This window comes from Apteryx mantelli, chromosome 10 (genome assembly GCF_036417845.1).
Source record: "Apteryx mantelli isolate bAptMan1 chromosome 10, bAptMan1.hap1, whole genome shotgun sequence".
Taxonomy (NCBI): Eukaryota; Metazoa; Chordata; class Aves; order Apterygiformes; family Apterygidae; genus Apteryx; species Apteryx mantelli.
In genome coordinates, this window is record NC_089987.1 from 24,860,950 (window position 1) to 24,882,008 (window position 21,059).

Consider the following 21,059-nt stretch of genomic DNA (forward strand, 5'->3'; position numbering starts at 1 on the left):
CTAACCCGATCCTCCTCGACCAAGGGAAAGTTTTCCTTTCTCCAGACTTTCTCTCTTGCCTCCAGGGTCTGGGATTCCTGAGGGCTGTCCTTAGCAGTAAAGACTGAAGCAAAGGCGGCATTCGGTAACTCTGCCTTCTCTCACCAGGGCACCCACCCCATTCAGCAGTGGGCCCACATTTTCCCTAGTCTTCCTTTTGCTACTGATGTATTTGAAGAAGCCCTTCTTGTTGTCCTTGACATCCCTTGCCAGATTTAATTCCAAATGGGCCTTGGCCTTCTTCATTGCATCTCTGCATACTCTGACAACGTGCCTATAGTCCTCCCAAATGGCCTGTCTCCCTTTCCACATTCTATATACTTCCTTCTTCTGGCTGAGTTTTGCCAGGAGCTCCTTGCTCATCCGCTCAGGTCTCCTGCCTCCTTTGCTTGACTTCCTACTCATAGGGATGCACCGCTCTTGAGCCTGGAGGAAGTGATGTTTGAATATTAACCAGCTCTCTTGAACGCCCCTTCCTTCTAGGGCCCTAACCCATGGGATTCCTCCAAGTAGGTCCCTGAAGAGGCCAAAGTTTGCTCTCCTGAAGTCCAGGGTTGCGATCCTACTTGGTGCCCTGCCTCCTCCTCTCAGGATCCTGAACTCCACCATCTCATGGTCACTGCAGCCAAGGCTGCCCTCGACCTTCACATCTTCCACCAGTCCTTCTTTGTTTGTTAGTATGAGGTCCAGCAGCACACCTCTCCTTGTTGGCTCCTCCACCACCTGTGCCAAGAAGTTGTCACCAATGCTCCGCAGGAACCTCCTGGACTGTTTGTGCCTAGCTGTGTTGTCTTTCCTGCAGATATCAGGGTGGTTGAAGTCCCCCATGAGAACCAGGGCCTGGGCATCATTTATTTTTTCATTATTGTCAGGGATATAAGTACAACATTCTTGGCTAGTGTTTCCTAGAGTGCTGGGCTGGCGCTCACTTGTTATAACTGCCCCACATTCATAACAAATGGGAACAATTTCTATTGTAGCAATTACTTGGACAAATTCTTTACATTTCTTTTCAAATAGGCCCAAGTGAGTTTTGAAGTGTTCCATGGGCCCTTATCAAACTCAACTTTAGGTCTATTTGAAAGATTAACAGGAACTGGAATCATTGGTATGCCCCCCTTTGCATGAATTAGGAAGTGGGCGCAAACCCAACAGTTTGAAGTATTTATATCTTGGGTATATTGGATTAACGTATTAAAAAAAATACTTGCACAACATGTAGCCAAATAAGTAACAACTATTGTTAACCAAAACATTTCAATCTATCAATAACTATCTAGACCTAGATCTTAAATTCTGTAAGTTGACTGAGATACAAATGGCGACTTATCCACTGGGTGATCTGTGTTCCTCAGAAAAAGAGATGTCTATTCTTCTGGTGGAACTCTCTTGCACTGCAGTGTGAATCCAGTTAGGCAAGTCCTCGCACTTCAGTGCAGTGTTAGTGATTAGCGGCACTTGGTAGGGTCCTTTCCACCATGGCTGTAAGGCATTCTTCCGTTGGAATGCTTTAATATACTCCCAGTCTCCTGGTTCTAGGGAATGACAAGGTTCAACAGGTAAGGCCTGTAAGGCCTGGAGTACCTGTGTGTGGAGAGATCTTACACATTTCATTAAAGCTTTACAGTAATTCAACAGTACCTCCTAATCAGTTAGTTATAAATTAGTTTGAGACAAATAGAAAAGTCTCTCTCTCTATATATATATATACACAATACATAATCAAACCTTATTTCATTGTGATGCCATGGTTTAAGCAGAAAAGCAGAGTTTTTTATCCAAAACCCAGTTGCATTACAACCATCTTCTACAGTACAACAAGCCATGCTGCCAAGACATAGTCCTTTCAATAATGCTTCATTTGTTATTTATTACCTGAACCCTTTTTTTTTTTTCAGCCGTAGTGGTAATAGCTATATGCGGATGTTATCATTGTGAAAGCCATGATGCACCTTCTGGGAAAATAGTTCCTGTAAGTTATTTGAGTCTGACTATGAAAAGTTATATTTTTATGTGTCTTTCCTATTGTTCACCACACAGTCTAAGACTGTGCACTACAGAAATACAGTTTGCAGTTCAGTGCTAAGTGGAGGATTAGATAAACAAATGAACTGTCATTCAATGTTCAGTAATGTGCTTCAGCTTAATTACATACAAGGCTGAATTTTTATCATATTAACACTTGTCTGAGAGAAGGAAAGACAAAGATCTGTTTTAGTGTTTGTAGCCTAAAAGTTTTTGTCAGTTTGAGAACTGACTGATGTGAGAAACTATCCCACGGTAGCAGGGTAGGGGAGCGCTTTCTCATGTTATTTTAACAGGCTCCAAAGCTAAGGCAAAAGTTTTGGCTTCGGTCTATTTTGTTCCCTTCCCAGACATTAGGTTAGAACCATATAGATTCCTAAATTAGCAGTGCTCCTCTGTTTCAAAGGCTATACCGTTCAGGCATGAGTCACTATTACAGTCCTGCCCCTCCATTACCACTGCCATCATTGAATACATTGTCAGACTCATCCATTTCATTTTTTGAGAGTATTTATAGAATATCCTAGTAAGCTACACCTAGCATTTCTCCATTACTCACTATACGTTAACTCTCATAGAGTCCCAGGGCAGTAGCAAGGAAAATGTCCTTTAAACATGCAGTTCTGGATTTGGTGTTAAGATAAAGGTTCCCAGCTCCTTTAAAGGCTTTTTTAGTTCTCTCAAAAGCCATAAACTTCATATATAAATCATTAACTCCTTATGCCAGTAGTCTGAAGTCCTACATGCTAAGCACTTGATGAAATCTCAACCTTTAGCATCAAAGTTAATTAAGGTTTTGGTGGAAATGTCTGGTTTGAAATATAAATAATGCACTGAAGAGGTTGAGTTTATAAAGAAAAATCAGACTGTGTCACAGACAGTGTTAGCTTACTGACAAGATAGCCAAACCCACAATTTTATAAAAATCTTTACTACTTTACATATTTTAATTTCAACTGTCTATTGAAAAGCAGCTATTAGTTTTATCTTCAGTCCAGTGTACTGCTTCAACAAGTCTGTAGCCAGGAAATATAAAAGCCCAAAGATATACAACCTCATATAGGGATGCTCATAAGTATTAACATTACAGCTGGACCTTGAAGCCAACACAAACTTTTCTGTTAGTATTGTTAGTGATTTCCTTGTTGGCAACACACGTTACTATGGAGGAAAATAAAACCCCAAGGATTTCAGGTCAAAAGGATCAAAAGACAGGCAACACCAAAGTCCATCTAGCATCAATGACATTGTTAAAAAGAAGACTTTGAAGCCTGATCTTATTCGTAAGCGTAAAGAAGTAACATGTAAGCCACAAAATCTAAATTGAACACGACTGTAGCAGATCAGGTCTTCGGACTGAAACCCAACAGCTTTAACTGCTTCTCTAATTTTACAATTTTATTGCATAGGCCTAGATCATTATAACATCCTGAATGCAGTTTAGCCAACCTGCATCATAGAGAATGCTTAAATGTGACAAAACTCCCCCTCTCTCTCTACAAAGACACTGGAAAGCTGTTTTTAAAATCTGTATTGCCCCTACACATTGGCATAATTTTAATGCGTGACAAAATTTCTAGAAGTGCAGTAGAGTTCAGAAAGCCTATCAGAGATTCCCATAAACATCACAGCAACAGCAATGGTACCTATAACTAAGCTTCACAGGTGCCATATTAGAATTGTTATTGAAAGAAAGTGATCATGCACTGCTTACAAGAAACCCCTGGCTCAGGAACTTTGGTGACATTCAGACCTCAGGAGTCTGGACCAGAGAACCTTCCATGGGCTTGGAAAGAGAGGAATGGCTTTACGCACTGTCTGAGATAGCCAAAAATGGCTTATGGTTCCCCATAGATCCATCAGGAGGTTTAGAGACAAGGCAGTTCCTACAGCTGTCCCAAAGTCTGACGTGGAAGACACTTGCAGCTCCTAGCTCACTGCAGATACTTAGGGAAGAGTCAGTTGCCAGCTCTTTTTACACATCTTGTAACTAATGTGAGCAAACCATTAATCCTAGCTCACCTGCTCCTGAACTGCAGTGAGACTGAGCACAGCCTCCTGAGCCAGCCAAAAGTCTCTCTTCCTCTGGTCCCCACAGGGAGGAGCAGGGACATGATCTCTAGTGGGCATACCCTGCTCCCTGATCAGATGATTATTAAATGATGTTTGGGGCAAACAGCAGCACAATGCAAAGGGCAGAGGCCACTCAGAATCCTGCCTCAGCCTTGGTTTCTTCCCTTGTTAAGACATCGTTTGCTATGTCAGAGTCCTGAGTGCTTTGCATCCTCTTTCCTCCCTGCCAGGGGTTTGGGTGCCAGGGCTCAAGGCTAGCTCTGATACAGTGCATTTGTAAACTGGGATCAGGCTGCTGGGAAAACAGCAAGGTTGTGAAAGAGGGCCATGAGAAGCCTCACTGGGAACTCCCCACTTCGCTTGGGAGCTGCATTTAAACTCAACCCTCACCCTTGGTCATTGCTTGAGCTATGTTGCAGCCATGCCCGGGCCTGGCCATGCACTTCGCTGACCCTGCCCTTCCCTTGCTGACTGGACTTCTGAGCTTGGCCTCAGACATGCCTCAGCACTTCAGTCTTGGCTGGCAACCACTGGACTGTGCCTGGCCCTTGTTCCTGTCACTCAGCCAGCTCTGCCCTCCTCGCTTGGGTGCTGTGGGCCTGTGCCCTGTCGGGGAGGCCCCTGCATCTCCAGCCTTGCTGTGTCCCTCAGGTCCCACTTGCCTGCCTTTTAGGTGCAGCCTGATCCTGCTGCTCCCAGACACTCTAATAGCACCTTCAAAGACTTTGTTTTCTCATGTTTCTAAAGCAGGGAAAGCTTGAGTTGGAAGATGACAAATTGAGCAAACAAGTGGATGAAAATAAAAGAAGCCTCGTACTCAGATAGGATTTTTCACTGACAGATCCCTTTACAATGGGGTGTCACTAGTCTTCTTTTACAGATGAGAAAATGAATCACAGAGGGTGGGCATGACTTGCCCAGCTTCATGATGCAGGCAGTGATGGGGCTGTGTAAGTCCCACACCACCACCTGATTAGCTCTTCGTTCATTTCTATCTACTGATTCTTCAGCAAGTGAATATTATGTGTTGACACGGCCTCAAACTGCCCTAAATACTTAGTGGAGTGAATAAGCTGCATAAACACCAATGCATTTATTGTTACACGGTAGATTAAACTTACTAAAGATAATCCTGTCATGCACTCATTCCCCAGGTAACAAAGAAAAGCATTATTACATAAGCAACACTGGAATTGCCCTTTGTGCAAACTTCAAGATGGGTGTGAACACAACTGAGCTTTCATAACCGATAGAGGAGAAGGTGTGGATGAATTTGTGTGAAAAAATGACTCGGACTGTTCCTAGCTTGGTAACATAGAAAGCCCCTGTGCGTGAAATGCAGCTGTCTTTGGTTCTGGGTGACAGAAGTACAGTCCCACACTGCACATCCTAGCTGTAATGCCTGGCCTGAGCTATTGGGCAGCACAGTCAGCCTGGCAGCAGTACCAGGCTTCACTGGTGCTAGTGCAGAGCTGTCTGCACCTAGCTCCTATGGGCGAAGTGGAGAGGGGGGCTTTGACCAAGGCACTTATCCTTGCAGAAGGACAACCCAGGGCACATGACCTCTCCTGCAGCCTGGCAGAAGGACTGCTCCACTCAGGACTGCTTCTGCAGTATGATTTCTCATGGAGCAGCTGCTCTGCACTCCAACATGGCACAGATGCACACTCACACTGGGATTGTGTGCCACAGCTCCCAGAGGGAAGCTCAAGACTGGAGACAGCATCCAAAATGGGATGGAGTGCATGAATAGCAGAGGTGATGTGCAGACTGTGCAGGGTCCACTTCCTTCTGCCAGAAGGCAATGCTGGTGGTTTGCTCTGCAGGTCTTTTATGGGATGGTCAGGGATAGGACATTTACTTGGAAGACAGGGGAGAGCAGAGGAGCCTCCTGCAGCTCCATGTGAGGGGCTCTGGAAACCAGCAGAAGGGGAATGAGTTCAACCTGCCTCTGGTGTTATATGGGTAAGATGCAGAAAGCCTGTGAAGCTGTCAAGCCCGCCTGAGCCATGGGACACCCTGCGTCCCTTCCACAGGCTGTGCCCTCCCTCCTCGCTCAGCACAGCTTCTCCTGAGCAGAGTGGCTGATTGTTCCTGCTTCACAGGATCAAGATCCTAGAGGTCAGTTGTGTATGTCTGGGAACATTAAGTGCCTTTTGCCCTTTGCAGTGATGAGGGGCGGCTCCCAGCCAGGACCTGGGTCCTAGAGAGTTTGAAGAGCTGGAGAGTCTGTATCTAGAGCCGAGGCTTTGTGCAAGCCCTAAGTGGGTGGGGTGGCAGTTGAACAGGCTATAAGTAGCATTAGGGAACTGAGTGAACTATGCAAGCTAGAGCAGAGGCAGGAGGAGCAGCATGGCAGGGCTCTGTGTCCGCTCTGCTCTGGTCACTGGGACCAATCGAGGAATCGGCCTGGAAATTGTCAAGCAGCTCCTGCAGATGCCAAACCCTCCCGAGCGGGTCTTTGCAGCCTGCCGGGACCCCAAGGGAGAGCGAGCACAGGTGAGGCTCAGCAGAGCTGGCTTTGCTGGAGGCCGGAAGCATAGGGCAGCATGTGCTGCCAGGGCAGCGTGTTGGGGCCAGGAGAAGATTTGTAAGGGCTCAGATGGGAAGCTGCAACCCTGCACCCCAGTTGCCAGGGCACCGGGCAGCCCAGCTAGCACGGCTGTGGGACGAGCTGTACATGGGGTGTGCAGAGGGGCCAGGGCTCCTGGAGGACAGCAAGGGAGCTCTTGGCACAGCCTGGCACCCATCTCCTCAAGGGCTAGAGGGAAAGGGCTTGTGTCTGCAACAGGAGGTCAGAGGGTGAAGTAGTGGCACGTGATGTGTGCAGGAGGCACGGAACCCCATCTGACTGGAGCAGGGCATCAAGGGTAGGGTGCTGGGCATGGGGGAGTGCGGGGGCAGAGCAGGAGTGACGGTGGCTGTGCCTGGGACAGGCTGAGAGCTGCCCTCTGCCCAGGTGCCCCTGCCTCTCTGTGCCCATGTTGTCCCCTCTCTTGCAGGAGTTACAACATTTGGCCTCCAAGCACCCCAGCCTGGTCATCATCCCGCTCGGTAGGTGCTCCTGGCTGTGCCCCAAGGGTGAGAGTCCCTTGCCCAGGCTCCCCTCTTTAACCAGCACTGTGTCCTCCCGCAGTCCTGCCACTCGCCTGGGATGCTGTGCACACCCCAGCAACCCAGTGAGAGGTGGGAGCTGTGCCAACAGTCCCAGCACGTTGTGGGGGAAACAGGCTCGCTGCTGTCACTGCTGCTCACGGCCTGTCTCCAGTCATGCTGGGACCCTGCCTTCCTGCCTGGCAGTGGCCCTGGACTCCTCTGTCCTCTGGGGCTGTTTCTCCCAGGTGCCCTGATTCCTGCCCCGGCACGTCCCTGAGGGCAGACGGGGCTCCTGTCCCCTGGCATCAGGCATAATGGGAGCCACAAAGGGGAAGCGGGCGCTTACCTCCCCCTGTGTTGGCTCTGTAGAAGTCACCGACCCCACCAGCATCCAGGCAGCTGCAGCCAGAGTCAGGGAGCACCTGAAGGGCTCTGGACTGAACCTCCTCATCAACAACGCTGCAATCGTGTTGAACAGGACATTGGATATGGAGACGCTGCAGGACATGTCCCAGGTGTATGCCACCAACACGATTGGGCCCCTGCTGGTGAGCCAGGTGAGGACCCCCACCTGTGGCTTTGCAGCTCAGCTCCAGGGAACATCCCTTCCCCTTGGCTCCAGCTCCCCAAGCCGGGACGTCCCAGGCAGGTGGGAAAGGCTGAGGGAAAGGGCCTGGTCTCTGCTCTGGTGCCCAGTGGGCTCTCATCCTGGCAAAGGGCCTTGCATTTTCCAGCTCAGATGGGGAGTGCATGGAGCCATGGGTCAGTACCAAGGAGGAGGAGCCTGGTGGTCTGAGGCTGTGAGAGCAGGAATCTGCTTACTGCTTTGGTGCTGATGTGCCGCACTGTGGAAGGAGCAGGTCCTCTCTCCTGAACCACATCTGCACAGGCCCCTCTTTCCTCTCCTTGCAGGCATTCCTGCCCTTGCTGAAGAAGGCTGCCCAGGGAAGCCCGAGTTCTGAGCTGAGCTGCAGCAAGGCAGCCATCATCAACATGTCCAGCTCTGCTGGCTCCATTGAGGAAGTGTATTTATGGGATTATGGGCAAATTATCTCATACCGCTGCAGCAAGGTACTGCCACGCTGTGCTGGGCATGAGCCCCCACATTTTTTTCTCTCCAAAGCACCCTCCAAGCCCTCTTGTGACTCCCCTCCCTCCCTCCACCTCTCTCCACTTGCAACAGTTCTCGGGAGTCCCTTTCTCCCTCTCACAGCGCTCGGCCCTTCCAGTCCCTGCCAGGAGATGCTGTATCCCACTTCCCAGCCTCATTCTCAGAGGGCCATGCAGGGACCAGCCTTCAGCCGTGCTGGGTGTCTGTGCATGGAGACTGTGGCAGCCCTGTGTGTCCCAGGGAGCTCTCCTCACCTGCCCTCCTCTGCCCTTGCCTTGGGGTCTGCACATGCTCCCTTTGGGAGGGCACTTTTTTCCTCCCCACAGTGATCCTTGTGGTGTCTCCCTGCAGGCTGCTCTGAACATGCTCACCAAGTGCCAGTCCTTGGGGTACCGGCAGCATGGCATCCTTTGTGCTGCTCTCCACCCTGGCTGGGTGCAAACGGACATGGGGAGCACAGTGGGAAGCAAGGTAGGATTTCTTCTGGGGCAGGAACCTCATCATTCAGAAACCCAGAGAGTCCTATGTCCTGAACATCCCGAGACCTGCTGGGCTCTGGTGGAGCTGTCTGGACAATGCTCTGAGCTTGAGGCGCAGGAGGGAAGCAGATGACAGACAGGGACTCTTCCTGTGAAGTGCTGGTGTCTCCTCACTTCACTCACCCCAGAGAGCCCCAAGCCGCAGGCTCAGGGAGACAGTGGCCCAAGCAGGAGACAGGTCAGACCTTCAGAAGGCCTTGGGCACATGACTGTGTTTCTGCTCTGTCCCTGCAGCCCCCATTGACAACGGACGCGAGCGTACAAGGGATGCTGAACGTGCTCTGCTCCCTGTCCGAGAAGGACACTGGGACTTTCCTGGACTGGGAAGGGAAAGTAGTGCCCTGGTGAGACACCAGCCCAGTGTCATGCCAGGATCCTGGCAGCAGGTCCTTTTGCTGCTGCACTGCGCTGTGCCTATGCCCTCAATAAACCCGTGTCTCTAAGCAACAAGTAGCACTGTCTGGGCCTTCTTCTTCTTCTCCTATTAACTTTCAAAGTTAGCATAAGGGTCTTTGCTAGTCCTTTGATAGAACTCCTCAGAGTTCTTTCTGCAGCTAATGGAGCTGATTTAGTCTGAATTTCAGATGTCCTCTGCTGGGGGGGCCTGGCCATCATCCTGCCAGGGAGGTGCCCCTGGTCTTAGCTCTGAGTGCAGAGGGTCTCATCCCCAAATTCTTCATATTCCCTTATCTCTCATGCATCTTCTAGGAAAAAGAAGCATGTTACAGGAGAGGAGTTTTGTCACTTCTCTCCCCAAGTGCCTCTGCTCATGTGTTCATACACATACACTTTCCAGCAATGTGCCTGGAGGAGGTCCAAGCCCTGCAGATTTCTCTATCAAGGCAGGCACTACAAGGGTAAACTTGAGGATGTAGCTGGTACAGAGCAAACTAGAGAACCATTTGCAGGCTCATTAATGAGGAAACCATTTTGTTTATTAATTCCAAGGTTGGTAGCACTTCCTGGGGAACAGGCAGGTCTCCTGCAGTCTGTCATGGGGTCAACCTACAGAAAGAGAGATTGCAATGCATGAAAGCAGGGGCTGCCTCATGAGCATTGGAGGGATTGAGGGAGAAGGGCTTTCTCTCATTCTTTGTCCTGTCTTTTTTTGTCTCCATGGCCATGTAATTATGGTCTGTGTGAAGATGAGTTGCTTCTGGATTGCTGTAACTTATTTGCCTGATCTCTTTCCCAGGGTATCCACACATTACTGCATTCTGAGAAGTGGGCTCAGCATTTCCTACCTCTCCTTCCTATAAGTGGCATGATTTGGCAAAATTGCTACAAATGTCCATTCCTCCATCTTCTTCCCAATCAGAAGAGATCTAGGTCCTCAGTCTTTCCTTTCCAGAGGCCATTCTGTATATCTGCTCAGCAAAGCCCCATCCCATCCATTTCATGCACACCTTCCTCATTCTGCTCTGTCCTTTTGAGAGGGGGAAGCCAGAGTGGCATGCAGTATTCCAGATGTGGATGCTGCATGGGACAGATCATGATGTCTTCTGTCTGATCTATGGGATAGATCATGATATCTTTCTAGCACTGGTTTTGTGTTGCTGAGCAGTCTGTGGGGGAAGAAGCTGTTGCAGAGACCCAGCAAAGGCCTGGACGCTGTTTTCTGGGTAATAACTGACTGTCTAGTGCCCCCCTCAGGAGCATATATCATGGCCCCCAGCTCTGCTCTTACTGCTGGGATAGTTCAGCAGGAACCAGGGCATCAAAATGGGCACCTTGGGAAGGCAGCAGCTCTGGGAGGGGTCGTGCAGAAATCATTGCTGCCACACATGACAGACAGATGGAAAACATGGAGCACACATGATATTTGTGCATGGCTTTGTCAGGTCTTTTAGTAGCAATGGGAGCTGGGTTCAAATTCTGAGAGATAACTACAAAGTGCAGCCAGTCTCATCCGTGACTCAGAAATTCAGGCAAGCCAAGCATCTCCTGGAGCACGTGGCAGGTCTAAATTCACCCCTTACAAGTTGTCACCAGGGATTTGAAAGTCTGCAAAGGTCTGGAAAAGCAGAGCTGTTCCCAGACACTATGGACACCTTTCCACTGCTCCCAACTGCCTCCTCCATTGCCCTGTGGCTGTGAGGTGTGTTTTTGATGCTTTATGGTCCAAATCTGGCCAACAGTACAATGACCCCATCACTACACTGTGGAGAAAGCAGATAGGACCCTTGATCAGTGCATGTATTACTTAGCATACACTCCCACCTGTCCTCATGACTTGCAGAGACATGCTCATTCTCCTCCTATCTGAACCTACTTGACCAGAGATGCCCATACCACCTCCAGACCCAGCCCACTGCAGGCCCCTGGTTCTCGAGGTACAAAGCAGGGACCAGGATCCCTTTTATCTGAACATCAACACCAACTAGAAGTTTAACCAGGACAACCCACATGCTTGCACACAGCCCTGGAAACCCAGAGGCCAATTTAGCCTCTTCTGCCAGGTCCTCAGGAGATGGTGGCAATGGGTTTTCCTCCCAGCCATCCACATCAGTCCAGGTTTAGAGACAGCCTCTGCATCACCAGGCAGTCTAGCACCACTTATACCAGATGAGAAAAGTCCACAACGTCTGTGTTTGCCCTCAAGGTGGTTCTTCCCCAGCATAGGGAGTGATGCAAATGAGACAGGAGAACACAGGGAGGTTGATGGACTCAGACAGGGTCGGAGACAGGCAGCTGATTCTAAAGGCTCACAAACATGGCAATTCAGAAACTATTCACTGAGGCAAAGGCCACTGCATCACTCTTAACTCTTTGCCACTGATAATCCTCATAATTCAGCTAAATCAGGTGAGCTACAAAAGGAGAGGCAGTGTTACATGTTATGCTAAGTGTAACAGGAGTTCTGGTGTAATATGTGAATAGAAGTAGCAAGTTAAACAGCAAATCCTGATCGGAGCAGGAGCTTGATTTTGTTAACAGCTTTGATTTTTGATGTCTTTACATGGATTTGTCATGCTCACACACACCTTTAAAACATCAGGAGTTCCTTACCTGTTTCACTACTCTTTCTGTTGGCTTTTCTGGCCTTTCCTTTGACCTGTTAAAACTCACTGTCCTGTAGCTTGACTTTACTGTGCCAATTCTATTTCTATTGAACAATAACTTACCAGGCAGCTGGCTCTGTGCAGGCAGTGATATGCTGTCTCATGTCAAATGGGTACTAGGGGAACAGGGCCTGACTGACTGGTGATCACACATGGCACAAGCAACTGTTGGAGACAATAAACCCGGTTGAGGTAGCAAAGATTGCCACAGAAATCACGGCCTACAACTGTCTGCTACAGAGAGCTGTGCGCTCATGATCAGTGGGGAGGCAGCTCAGCAAAGCTGGAAAGCCTTTCAAAATGAGCAAGCCTTTCAAAATGAGCAAGCCAGAAAGAATCTGGGAAGTCTGGATTGATTATCTCAAATAGGAGATGTCAAAGAAATACTGTGTTACATCACTAATCTGAACACTTGGGGACAGTGCCACCCTTCGGACAATTTTTTTGTCTGCAATTATTTAGTGTAATACCCTGGCTGCTACTACAAGTCTCAGTTTGCCAGCTAAGAGTGGAAAAAACAAGACTCTCTGGCATACACAAATGCAGAGAAACAACTTTCAAGAGGAACTGTATGATCTCACACCACCAGAGGGAGAGGGACCAGCATGGGAGGATTCAGCACTGAGGTGTCTGGATGTGGAAGAGTGAGGTGGCACAGCTCTGCAGTAATAGGGCAGATTTGGATTTGGGGCACTGAACAGGCAGGAAGAATAACTATCCCCTCTGCCCTCAGTGAAAGGCTGGGCCACATCTAGGGGGTTATATGCTGTTTTGGGGGATTCTCCACCTGAAGGCAAGAAGAAGCCAGCATCTGCTGGTGGTAGCAGGTTGCCATTTTAAAAGGGTAAAAGCTTGTGATGGCAGGATGGAGCTTCTTCAGATTGGGGCAGGGCAGGGGGCGGATCACCCACAACCTGGCATAAAAACCAACAAACCTGAGCACCAGACTGACACCAAAGATGTAGTTCTGCCCTTTGTCCTTGCAGTAACCAGAGCTGTCCTGGCTGGCACATGCTACCCACCTCCAGGCCTCTTTGCCAGGGGGTTTGTTGTGGAAAACTACACACATATGAACAAGATGAAAGTGGATACCAAGATTAGAAACAAGAAGCCTTAAAAGAAGTCAGTGCATGTGTGTTTATTGGTATCGTACTGATAATGTCAAAGCAGGAGGTACTCAAGGGGAGTAGGATTATATTCCTTCTTGATGCTTTGCTGGGCATAAGCTGTTTCCTAACAGGCAGCTCTCTAGTCAGTCATTGACAGGTTGTGCTCATCAAGGCATAACAGGGAGGCAGTCAGCTTCGCAGAAACACGTGGGAATGTCAAGGGAGGCAGGGAGCAAAATGATCCTACTTCTAGCTTACTGCCCTTGAGAACCACAGTACATCTGAGCTAATGGGTGCATGTGGACTAATCAGTCAGATGGGCCAGGGCATGTTCTTTGGCACAGAAGCCAACTACTGAAGGACAGCCCATGTGTGTGCTACAATGGTAGCCACATCTCACCTGCCTGTTGGCTGGAACAGGCTTGGCTCAGAGCTTATCCTGCCCAGTGTCACTCCCCGCTGAACTGCCCCCTGTGTGTGGCTTCATTGTGCCACAGACTTCTCAGGAGGGCTCACAGCCCCCATGCCCTTGGATTGCTTGTCCGTTGGTACTGCTGCACTTCTCAACCCATGGGGGGCTGTGTCTCTTTCTTCAGGTCAGGGCCAGCAGAACAATAGCAGGAGCCAAGACAGAAAATTCGGTCTTTGTCCTCCACATACTCCCCAACACAGAGAATTAGTTTGGGCCTTGGGATACCACTCCCCGCTTGTGGGACCACCTAATGCTACATGCATGGGATGATGAGCAGCAGGGGTTTCTTGCAGCAGACTGCCTTTGGTATCTTTGCAGGGTAAGGATGTGGCCAGGCCAAAGGCCATCACCTTCCAAGCTGCCCCAGTGGTGAAGTGGTGGACACCGTACCTGAGAGCTTTGCTGCCCCTGACTCTTACTCATCAAGGGCTACTTGTTAGGCACTGGCAAGTGGATGACAGGTGGGACTGTGGTTGAGGTGGCTTAGGTACTCACTGAGCTCTTCTACCCAACCTGGTCCACATCCATAACAGCAGTGTGGTCCTGAAAGCCTTTGTCAAGGGTGGCTTTCCCTTCTCTGTGGGGACCCCCATTCACATAAGTACACCAGCTGCCAGGGCTGCTACACTGGTGCCTTGTGAGCTTTGGAACCACAGGGGAACATTTGTAGACTCTGTGGTCACCTGGTCTGGCCACACACACAATACATGTCTTTGCAGGCTCCACTCTCCATGAGTGAGGCCGGAGACAACTGCTCCCCCAGACATCACCCTGCATGGGGCCAAGGGCTGTTTCTTATTGTAGCAAATGGTTCTTACCCAGGTATGATCCTGGGTAGTACAGTCATTTGATGTTGGCCTTAAGCCATTTAGCCCCTTCAGTTGGGCCCTGCATGCAGCTGGCTGACTGCAGGGTGGTGGGTGCCTAGTGTCTGCATGGTCAATACCATGTGCATCATTCCCACCTGCTGTGCCCTGTATAACCAGGAATGCCAGTCGTGCTGGAGAGGGTCCTCCACTCCTGTCCAGCCTGCCTGGCCTCGCTGGCCTCCCAGACCCTGGTGGGAGGGAGGCAGGGAGAAGCAGAGGAGGCCCTAGGAGGCCAGCAGGCTCTGAGCTGTTCTCTCCCAGCCCTCTCCAATACTAACCACTGAGCCCTTTGCCCACAGGTAATGGGAAACAGATCTGGCCTCTGCCCGTCTGTACCCACTCCTCACGTGCTCAACCTTTGCTAAATAAGCCAATCCCTGCTTCTCCACGCACTCCAACTCCTGGCCCTCTCTGGCTCTTCGCTGGCTCTGTCAGCACCCACTGCCTCTGCCCTGTCCCCCATAGCTGCAGTCAGAGCCTGCTTGCAACTCTCCCCTCTCTTTCCTTGCTCTGTCCTTGCTGTGACATTCTTGCTGCACTTTCCACCTGTGCACCTTACACAGCCAGACAGCTTCACAGCTGTTGTCTGTCCTTCCCCTATCACAATCAGCTCCTGCTCAGGCTAATGTTGTGGTTATTCTGCCCCTTCCTATCCCATGACAATGTCTCTGCCTCTGGGTTCTGGTCCTGGGGGCCCGTGCATGCTGGCCTCCAGCCCCTTCCTTTGCCAGGCCCTCTGGCTGCAGCTGAAGGTAATGGATGGGGGCTGCCAATCTTCACACCTGCATTGACTTGGGTGGCCCCCAGACACATCCTGGCTGCTCCCAGGGCCTCTGTGAAAGGAAGATGTCAAGAGAAACCCTCTGAGCTCTGGAGAGTGTTTGGAGACATGCGCTATGGGTCACTGACCCTGTGCCAATTCTCCCTGTCACTACTTGCCTGCGAAGGCCAGAGTAGACCCTGAAATAGCAAGAAAAGCAGTACCCTTATGCTATACCCGCTGACACTGTGTCTTGGCACAGACTGTGGCTGAACATGCAACCTGGCGGTGGGGAAGCAGACACAGACAAGGGGAGGGAAGTAAGAAAGAGCTAGGCTGTGCACTGCAGACTCCCTGTGTGCTTACGGAGTTGCCTCATTGCGTCTTTGCAGTCTGGCTTATACAGGGAACAGGTGGAGCATCTGGTGCTGTGACAACTGCTGCTCTGGACAACTGAAGAAGGATGTCTTCCAGAGGAGTGGGGATATGCCATCTCAGTGTGCTGTGCTATCACTCTGCATCATGCAATCCAGGAATGCCTTTGCATGGGGAACTTCCCGGCCTAACACAATCACTGAGGGCTGGCTGTTGTCCTCATGCCCTGGAGAGTATGTGGTTGTGAACTGTGTGTTCTGGTGGAAACCCAGAGCTCCTGGAAACTTTTGGGACCATTACTAGGACACTCAGGTCTCTTCCCCAGATCCTGAGCCTGCACTACCTGAGCATCTATGAGGTGTCCACCTTCCTTTGCATGGTAGGGTTCAGGCATAACATCACAGAATTGGGTTGGTAGGAGGGGACCTCTGGAGGTCTCTGCTCCAACCCCTGCTCCAAAGTGGTTCAGTTAGAGCTAGAGGTTGTTCAGGGTAGTGTCCAGTCAAGATCTGAAAATCTCCAGGGATGGAGATCCCACACCCGCTCTTGGCTCTCAGACTTGCTCCAGACTGTTATGGTCTGTCCTCCACTGGGGAGCCCAAACTGTGTCAGTGTCCAGATGTGGTCTCACCAGAGCCAAATGGAAGGCAATAGTCCCTCTCCTCACCCCACTGGCTGCACTCTTGCTAAGCCTGCCCTGGTGCTTTGGCACAGGGGCATCCTGCTGACTTATGGCCAGCTTTTTGTCTCTCAGCACCCCCAGTGCTTTTTCTGCAGCCCTGCTCCTCTGGCAGCCACCCCAGCCTGGCCTGCTGCATGGGCTGCTTCCTCCCAGGGGAGTACATTGTGTTTGCCTTTGCTCAGCTCCATGACGTTCCTGACGGCCCAATCCTCCAGCCTGTCAAGGTCCCACTGAACAGCAGCCCTGCCCTCCAAGATATCGATTTCTCCCTTTGGTTTGGTACCAGACACAAACCTGCTGGGAGTGGACTCTGGCCCATCAGCCAGGTCTGATAAAGATATTAAACAGGATACATCTTAGTGTTGATCCCCAAGGAACACCACAAGTGACTGGCCACCAGCTGGAATTTCTACAGCTAATCACAGCTCCTTTAGCCTGGTGATCTAGTCAGTTTTTCACTCACGTAATTCATTTCACTCATCATGACCAGTATGCCCCAGTTTTTGGCAATAAACATACCATGGGAGACTATGTCAAAAACCTTGCTGAAATCAAGGTTTACAGTGTCCTCTTATTTTCTCCTTGGAGGAGGGGAAAGACTCGTGTCTCAGATGAAAAGGCAGAGAGTGAGACAGTGGCACAAGGTGTGTGCAGGAGCCCCATCTGACAGGACAGGGGCATCCAGGATACGGTGCTGGGCATGGGGTGGTGCAAGAGCTGAGAAAGGATTCATTCATCCCACTCCTGAAGAAGACTGCCTCTTCTCATCTGGTTTTGCACCCATGACAGAGCCTTAGTACGCCTCCCCGCCATGTTTAACTTGCATTATTGTACACCCTGATCTCTGCTGCTCAGTCACTGTTTGAGTAAAGATATTCTAAAAGCAGCTCTTGGGAAGATGCTGCTTGTCCTGAGCTGGCTCCTCAGCCTCTGTTGATGCCAGAAGAGGGCTGAGCTCCCAAAGGGAGAATATCCCAGCTGTGTGAAACTATGAGAGAGCTTGGCTGGAGGGGTGAAGGGAGCTTCCTGCCTGGCCAGGACACTCAGCTCCCCTTGTATCACCCCTTAGCCGTAGGGAAAAGTGGATCCTGACCAAGAGACTGGGGCAGAGTCAGAGAATTCCCCAGAGGCAAGGGCTAATGCCAAAGTGAGGGCACTACAAATGAGAATGTTTGTCAAAGGTGCAAAGTCCAGATCTAAATGAGACCCATGCTGATTTGATAAGAAACACTGATCTGTCCTGTTCTGGATAAACATGGACTGTGACCACCTGAGCCACTGCCTGAGGGAGAGTCTAGCGTATGCAGGCTAGGAAAGGAAGACTAGATCACTCAGGCAGCTGGACCATGCCAAGTCAGACACAAAGAGGCATAGTGGACACTGCCACGGTAATGGATCCTCAGCTGACTTCTATGTCTTTTCTCTTTGGTATAGCTGGAATTTGTCCAGAAACCTATGCTGGACTTCCATTTCTTAAGAGGACAGCTACTTTCTCCAAGGAGTTTTGGGCACAGTGCAAAACCGAAGACCCTCTTTCTAATCTCTCCTAAGGTAGAGCACTGTGAATACAAAACACTATAACCAGCACAATCTCTCTTGCCAGGAATTAAAGGAACTGTTGGCCAGATGCCAGGACAAGGTGGTTCTGGGTATGTAGTCATGTCAGCATCTCCCCCTGTGAACAGGGAAAAGGGATTGGACACCATGAGATGAGATTCTTCAGAGCCGGCTCTACAAATCCCATGCTAACCTGTGCACTACAGAGTGTCACAGCCCATCTATCCTACAGGAAATAAGATAACTGGACTAAACTCCTTTTGTAATGTATCACACTTTGCACTTATGGAGCACCAACTAAAATCAACACCGTGAGTCAGCAATGTCTCCTCTAAGGACAACTCCCCAAAAGGAACGAAGAGAGAAGAGGACAAAAGAAAAGCAGATGTCTCTGTCCACTCTGTTTTTGCCCAATGTTACAGGGAAGCTGTGAGGAGGACAAACAATGGTTTGACAAACTGCAGAAGGGAATTTTCCCAAGATGAAAGGTGCTGCATAAAGTCCAGAGTGGGGCCCTTAGGATGAAGCACAGGGTCAGTGACCAAGTCTTCCTCCTGGCTGAAGGAGGAAAGTTGATGGCTGAGTATGGAAACAAGGCCAATAAACCAGGCAACACAGCTGGAACACTCCTTTTTGGCCCCAGAGACTTCCCTGTCCCAACAGCATAAAAACTGCCATCAAAGAAGTTGAAGCGCACTTGAAAGCGTGTGACTGAGTTTCCAGTGTTTCTTATCACTGGCACTGCATGGCAGAGTGCAGTGGAGGTGGAGAATACTGAGAACATGGCAATTATATATATGATGAGCACCATCAGGCCCCTGCAGATGGTGAGGAAAGAGCAGAGAACTACTTATAGAGCTAAGAGGATTTGCCCATGCAATTGATCAGAGCATCCTGGAAAGAACAAAATCCTTTATGTATGTTTGGCTCTTTTTTCATTCAGCTTTAGTACATCAGGGTTTGAATTTTCTAATTCAGGAGAGTTTTGCTTCCATTCCAGACCTTTGTGGCAGTAATCTGCTTCCTTAGGGGAGGCAGAATCAGCTCAGGTCCTATGCTTCAGCAGCTCATCCCTGCTTGAAGCTACAGACCACATGCAGGGGCTGTGCCATGCCAGGGCATATCCCCACACTCACGCCACCGAAAGTGCTACAAGACTCAAGCTTACCAAGCATCAAAGCAGGTGGGTGCATACCTACAGCTGCTTAGGTATACTTGACAGCTTCTCTAGGGGGTAGTTATACAGTCTTGGCTCTGACACTAAGAAAAATCATAAGTCATCCACTAATGGGTGAAAACACTAAAAGGATACATCATTTCCTCAAGGACGAGCATTAAATGCAACACATGGTACTAAGGGTATACTTAAACCAACTGAAAGGTAATTTTAGCTCTGACTCCAGTTTACCTATATATAAAGAGAAACTCAAGTGGAAGACATGTCTGAACCCAAACTCTTGCCTTTATCTCTGTCTTTGCTCCCTTTGCCCTGGAGCACTACACTGCAGCTTGCACTACTGGCCCTTGCCCAGGTCTGGAGATCTGCATTTCCTAGTGCCCTCCATAGCCTTCCCCTCTTGCATGTTGTGGAAGTGCTGGATGCCTAGTGCAACATACCAGGTAAATTTCAAGGAGGAGAGCTGTCTTCTGCTCCTCTTGTGGTTTGGCTGGAAGGAGGACAGCTGCCCAGAGCCTTACAGTTAGGTTGTTTGTATGTGGGGCCCATCACATACAGTGATGGTGAAGACCCACTTTGCCCATGCCTAACACAGCAATCTACCTGCAACTGGCTGAGCTGCTTCCCATTCTGAGATACAGATAGTAGTGGTGTGATAATGGGAAATAAACTGTGTTTTATAAATGTGCTTCTGTTCCTGAACTTGTTGAAAGACTCCCACTAGCTAAAGGGGCCTTGGGTCAAACTAAAAATGCCAGAGTTTCTGAGGAACTCTCATTTATAGATTCTGCAGTTGTCCAGCATATGTGCATCCTGCCCCCTGCCCACTATGCGGAAAAGTGAGCTAAACCATTTGTATCAGCAGAATCTGAGCTCTGTTCCACATGACAACCAAGAGACACAAGTTAAGAAGAGACAAAGCATGTGCTGAGGCTATGTTGTGGCAGAAAGTGAAAAGGCCTAGTTGTGCCACCCCTTCCTGATGGAACAATGCTACAATGGGTTGTTCCTCACTCCACTGAGCTCCATGGATAACCCTGCTTGTGATGGAACATAATAGCTCACCTTTCTATTTTATGGGGGTTACTGAGTAGGCACCAAGTCCGTCATCAGGGAGGGTTTGCCCCATTGAGCCCTGACAGAGCCCACCTCAGCAGCTCAGGTCTTCCCCAAGAAGAGTGAAATGAGCAGGGAGAAAGGAGAGATGGATCTCCTACTGAAAAAAGCCAGTCATCAACTCAGGTCATTGCTGAACCTCAGCAGTGAGGTACACTGAGGTAGCCTTGACTGACCATTCTTGCCCTGCCTGAGCCCCCTTGCCTTGCCTGAGACTGGATGGCCTCTCCTTCTAAGCCCTGATATGGCACATTCTGTCTTCATGGAAGAGTATGGAGAGATGCTTGGAGGACAATTCTAAGAGATGCCATGATAGCTTGGACTCAGTTTTGCCTCTTGGAGTGAATCCCTCCTCCAAGTCTCTCTTGGGCAAGCACTGTACTTGGAGTGCGGATTTGCTATCCCAGTTCTTCTCTGCTGAGTCTTCTACTAGTTATCTCCTGACACAGAGTATGCAAGTTTGCTACTGGGATCATGCCAGTTACTGGGAGGGGAAAGAAGAACTGGTTTCTGTGCTGTAGCTCAGTGCAGAAGTTATCTGCATGTGGAAGGATGGTTTCTGAAGCTCTTCTTTCCTGTAGCTGCTGCTACCTCTCTTTTCATCACAGACACAAGAGATGCTATCTCACTTTTGACACCATTAATTAATTAGGCTAAGCATTTCGAAAGGAGTTGCAGGCACAGTCATGGGCAGAGGGAGCAACTTGCCTGAGGTGACCCAGCAGGGCCAAGGTGACCCCACATACTCAGTCCATGTGCTCTTCATAGCTCACACCAGGAGCACTGCTGGGTAGACAATAAAAGTTTAATGTTCTTGCATGCAAAAGGGCTTGCTAAAAAGGCAGAGTATATCTTGGTGTTAAGCTGAAGACCATTTCTCTGCTGAGGAAGGACATGGTTGAAGCAAACATTTTGTAAAGCACTAGTACCTTTCCAGGAGGGTTAGCTTGCAAACACCTCTCAAATTAAAAAAGCAACTCAGGAACCAATGCAGCTT

At 49.5% G+C, this 21,059-nt stretch overlaps 1 protein-coding gene across 1 annotated transcript; it reads left to right on the top strand.

Annotated features, from left to right (window-relative positions):
- The first annotated feature begins 6,481 nt into the window (after nucleotides 1-6,481).
- On the top strand, nucleotides 6,482-9,339 carry LOC136992892 (C-signal-like). The gene is made up of 6 exons (XM_067302946.1): nucleotides 6,482-6,636; nucleotides 7,140-7,191; nucleotides 7,603-7,790; nucleotides 8,146-8,304; nucleotides 8,696-8,815; nucleotides 9,118-9,339. Exons 1-6 carry the CDS (start codon nucleotides 6,490-6,492, stop codon nucleotides 9,229-9,231), a joined length of 780 nt encoding a protein of 259 aa, XP_067159047.1. The 5' UTR covers nucleotides 6,482-6,489; the 3' UTR covers nucleotides 9,232-9,339.
- Nucleotides 9,340-21,059: the final 11,720 nt, after the last annotated feature.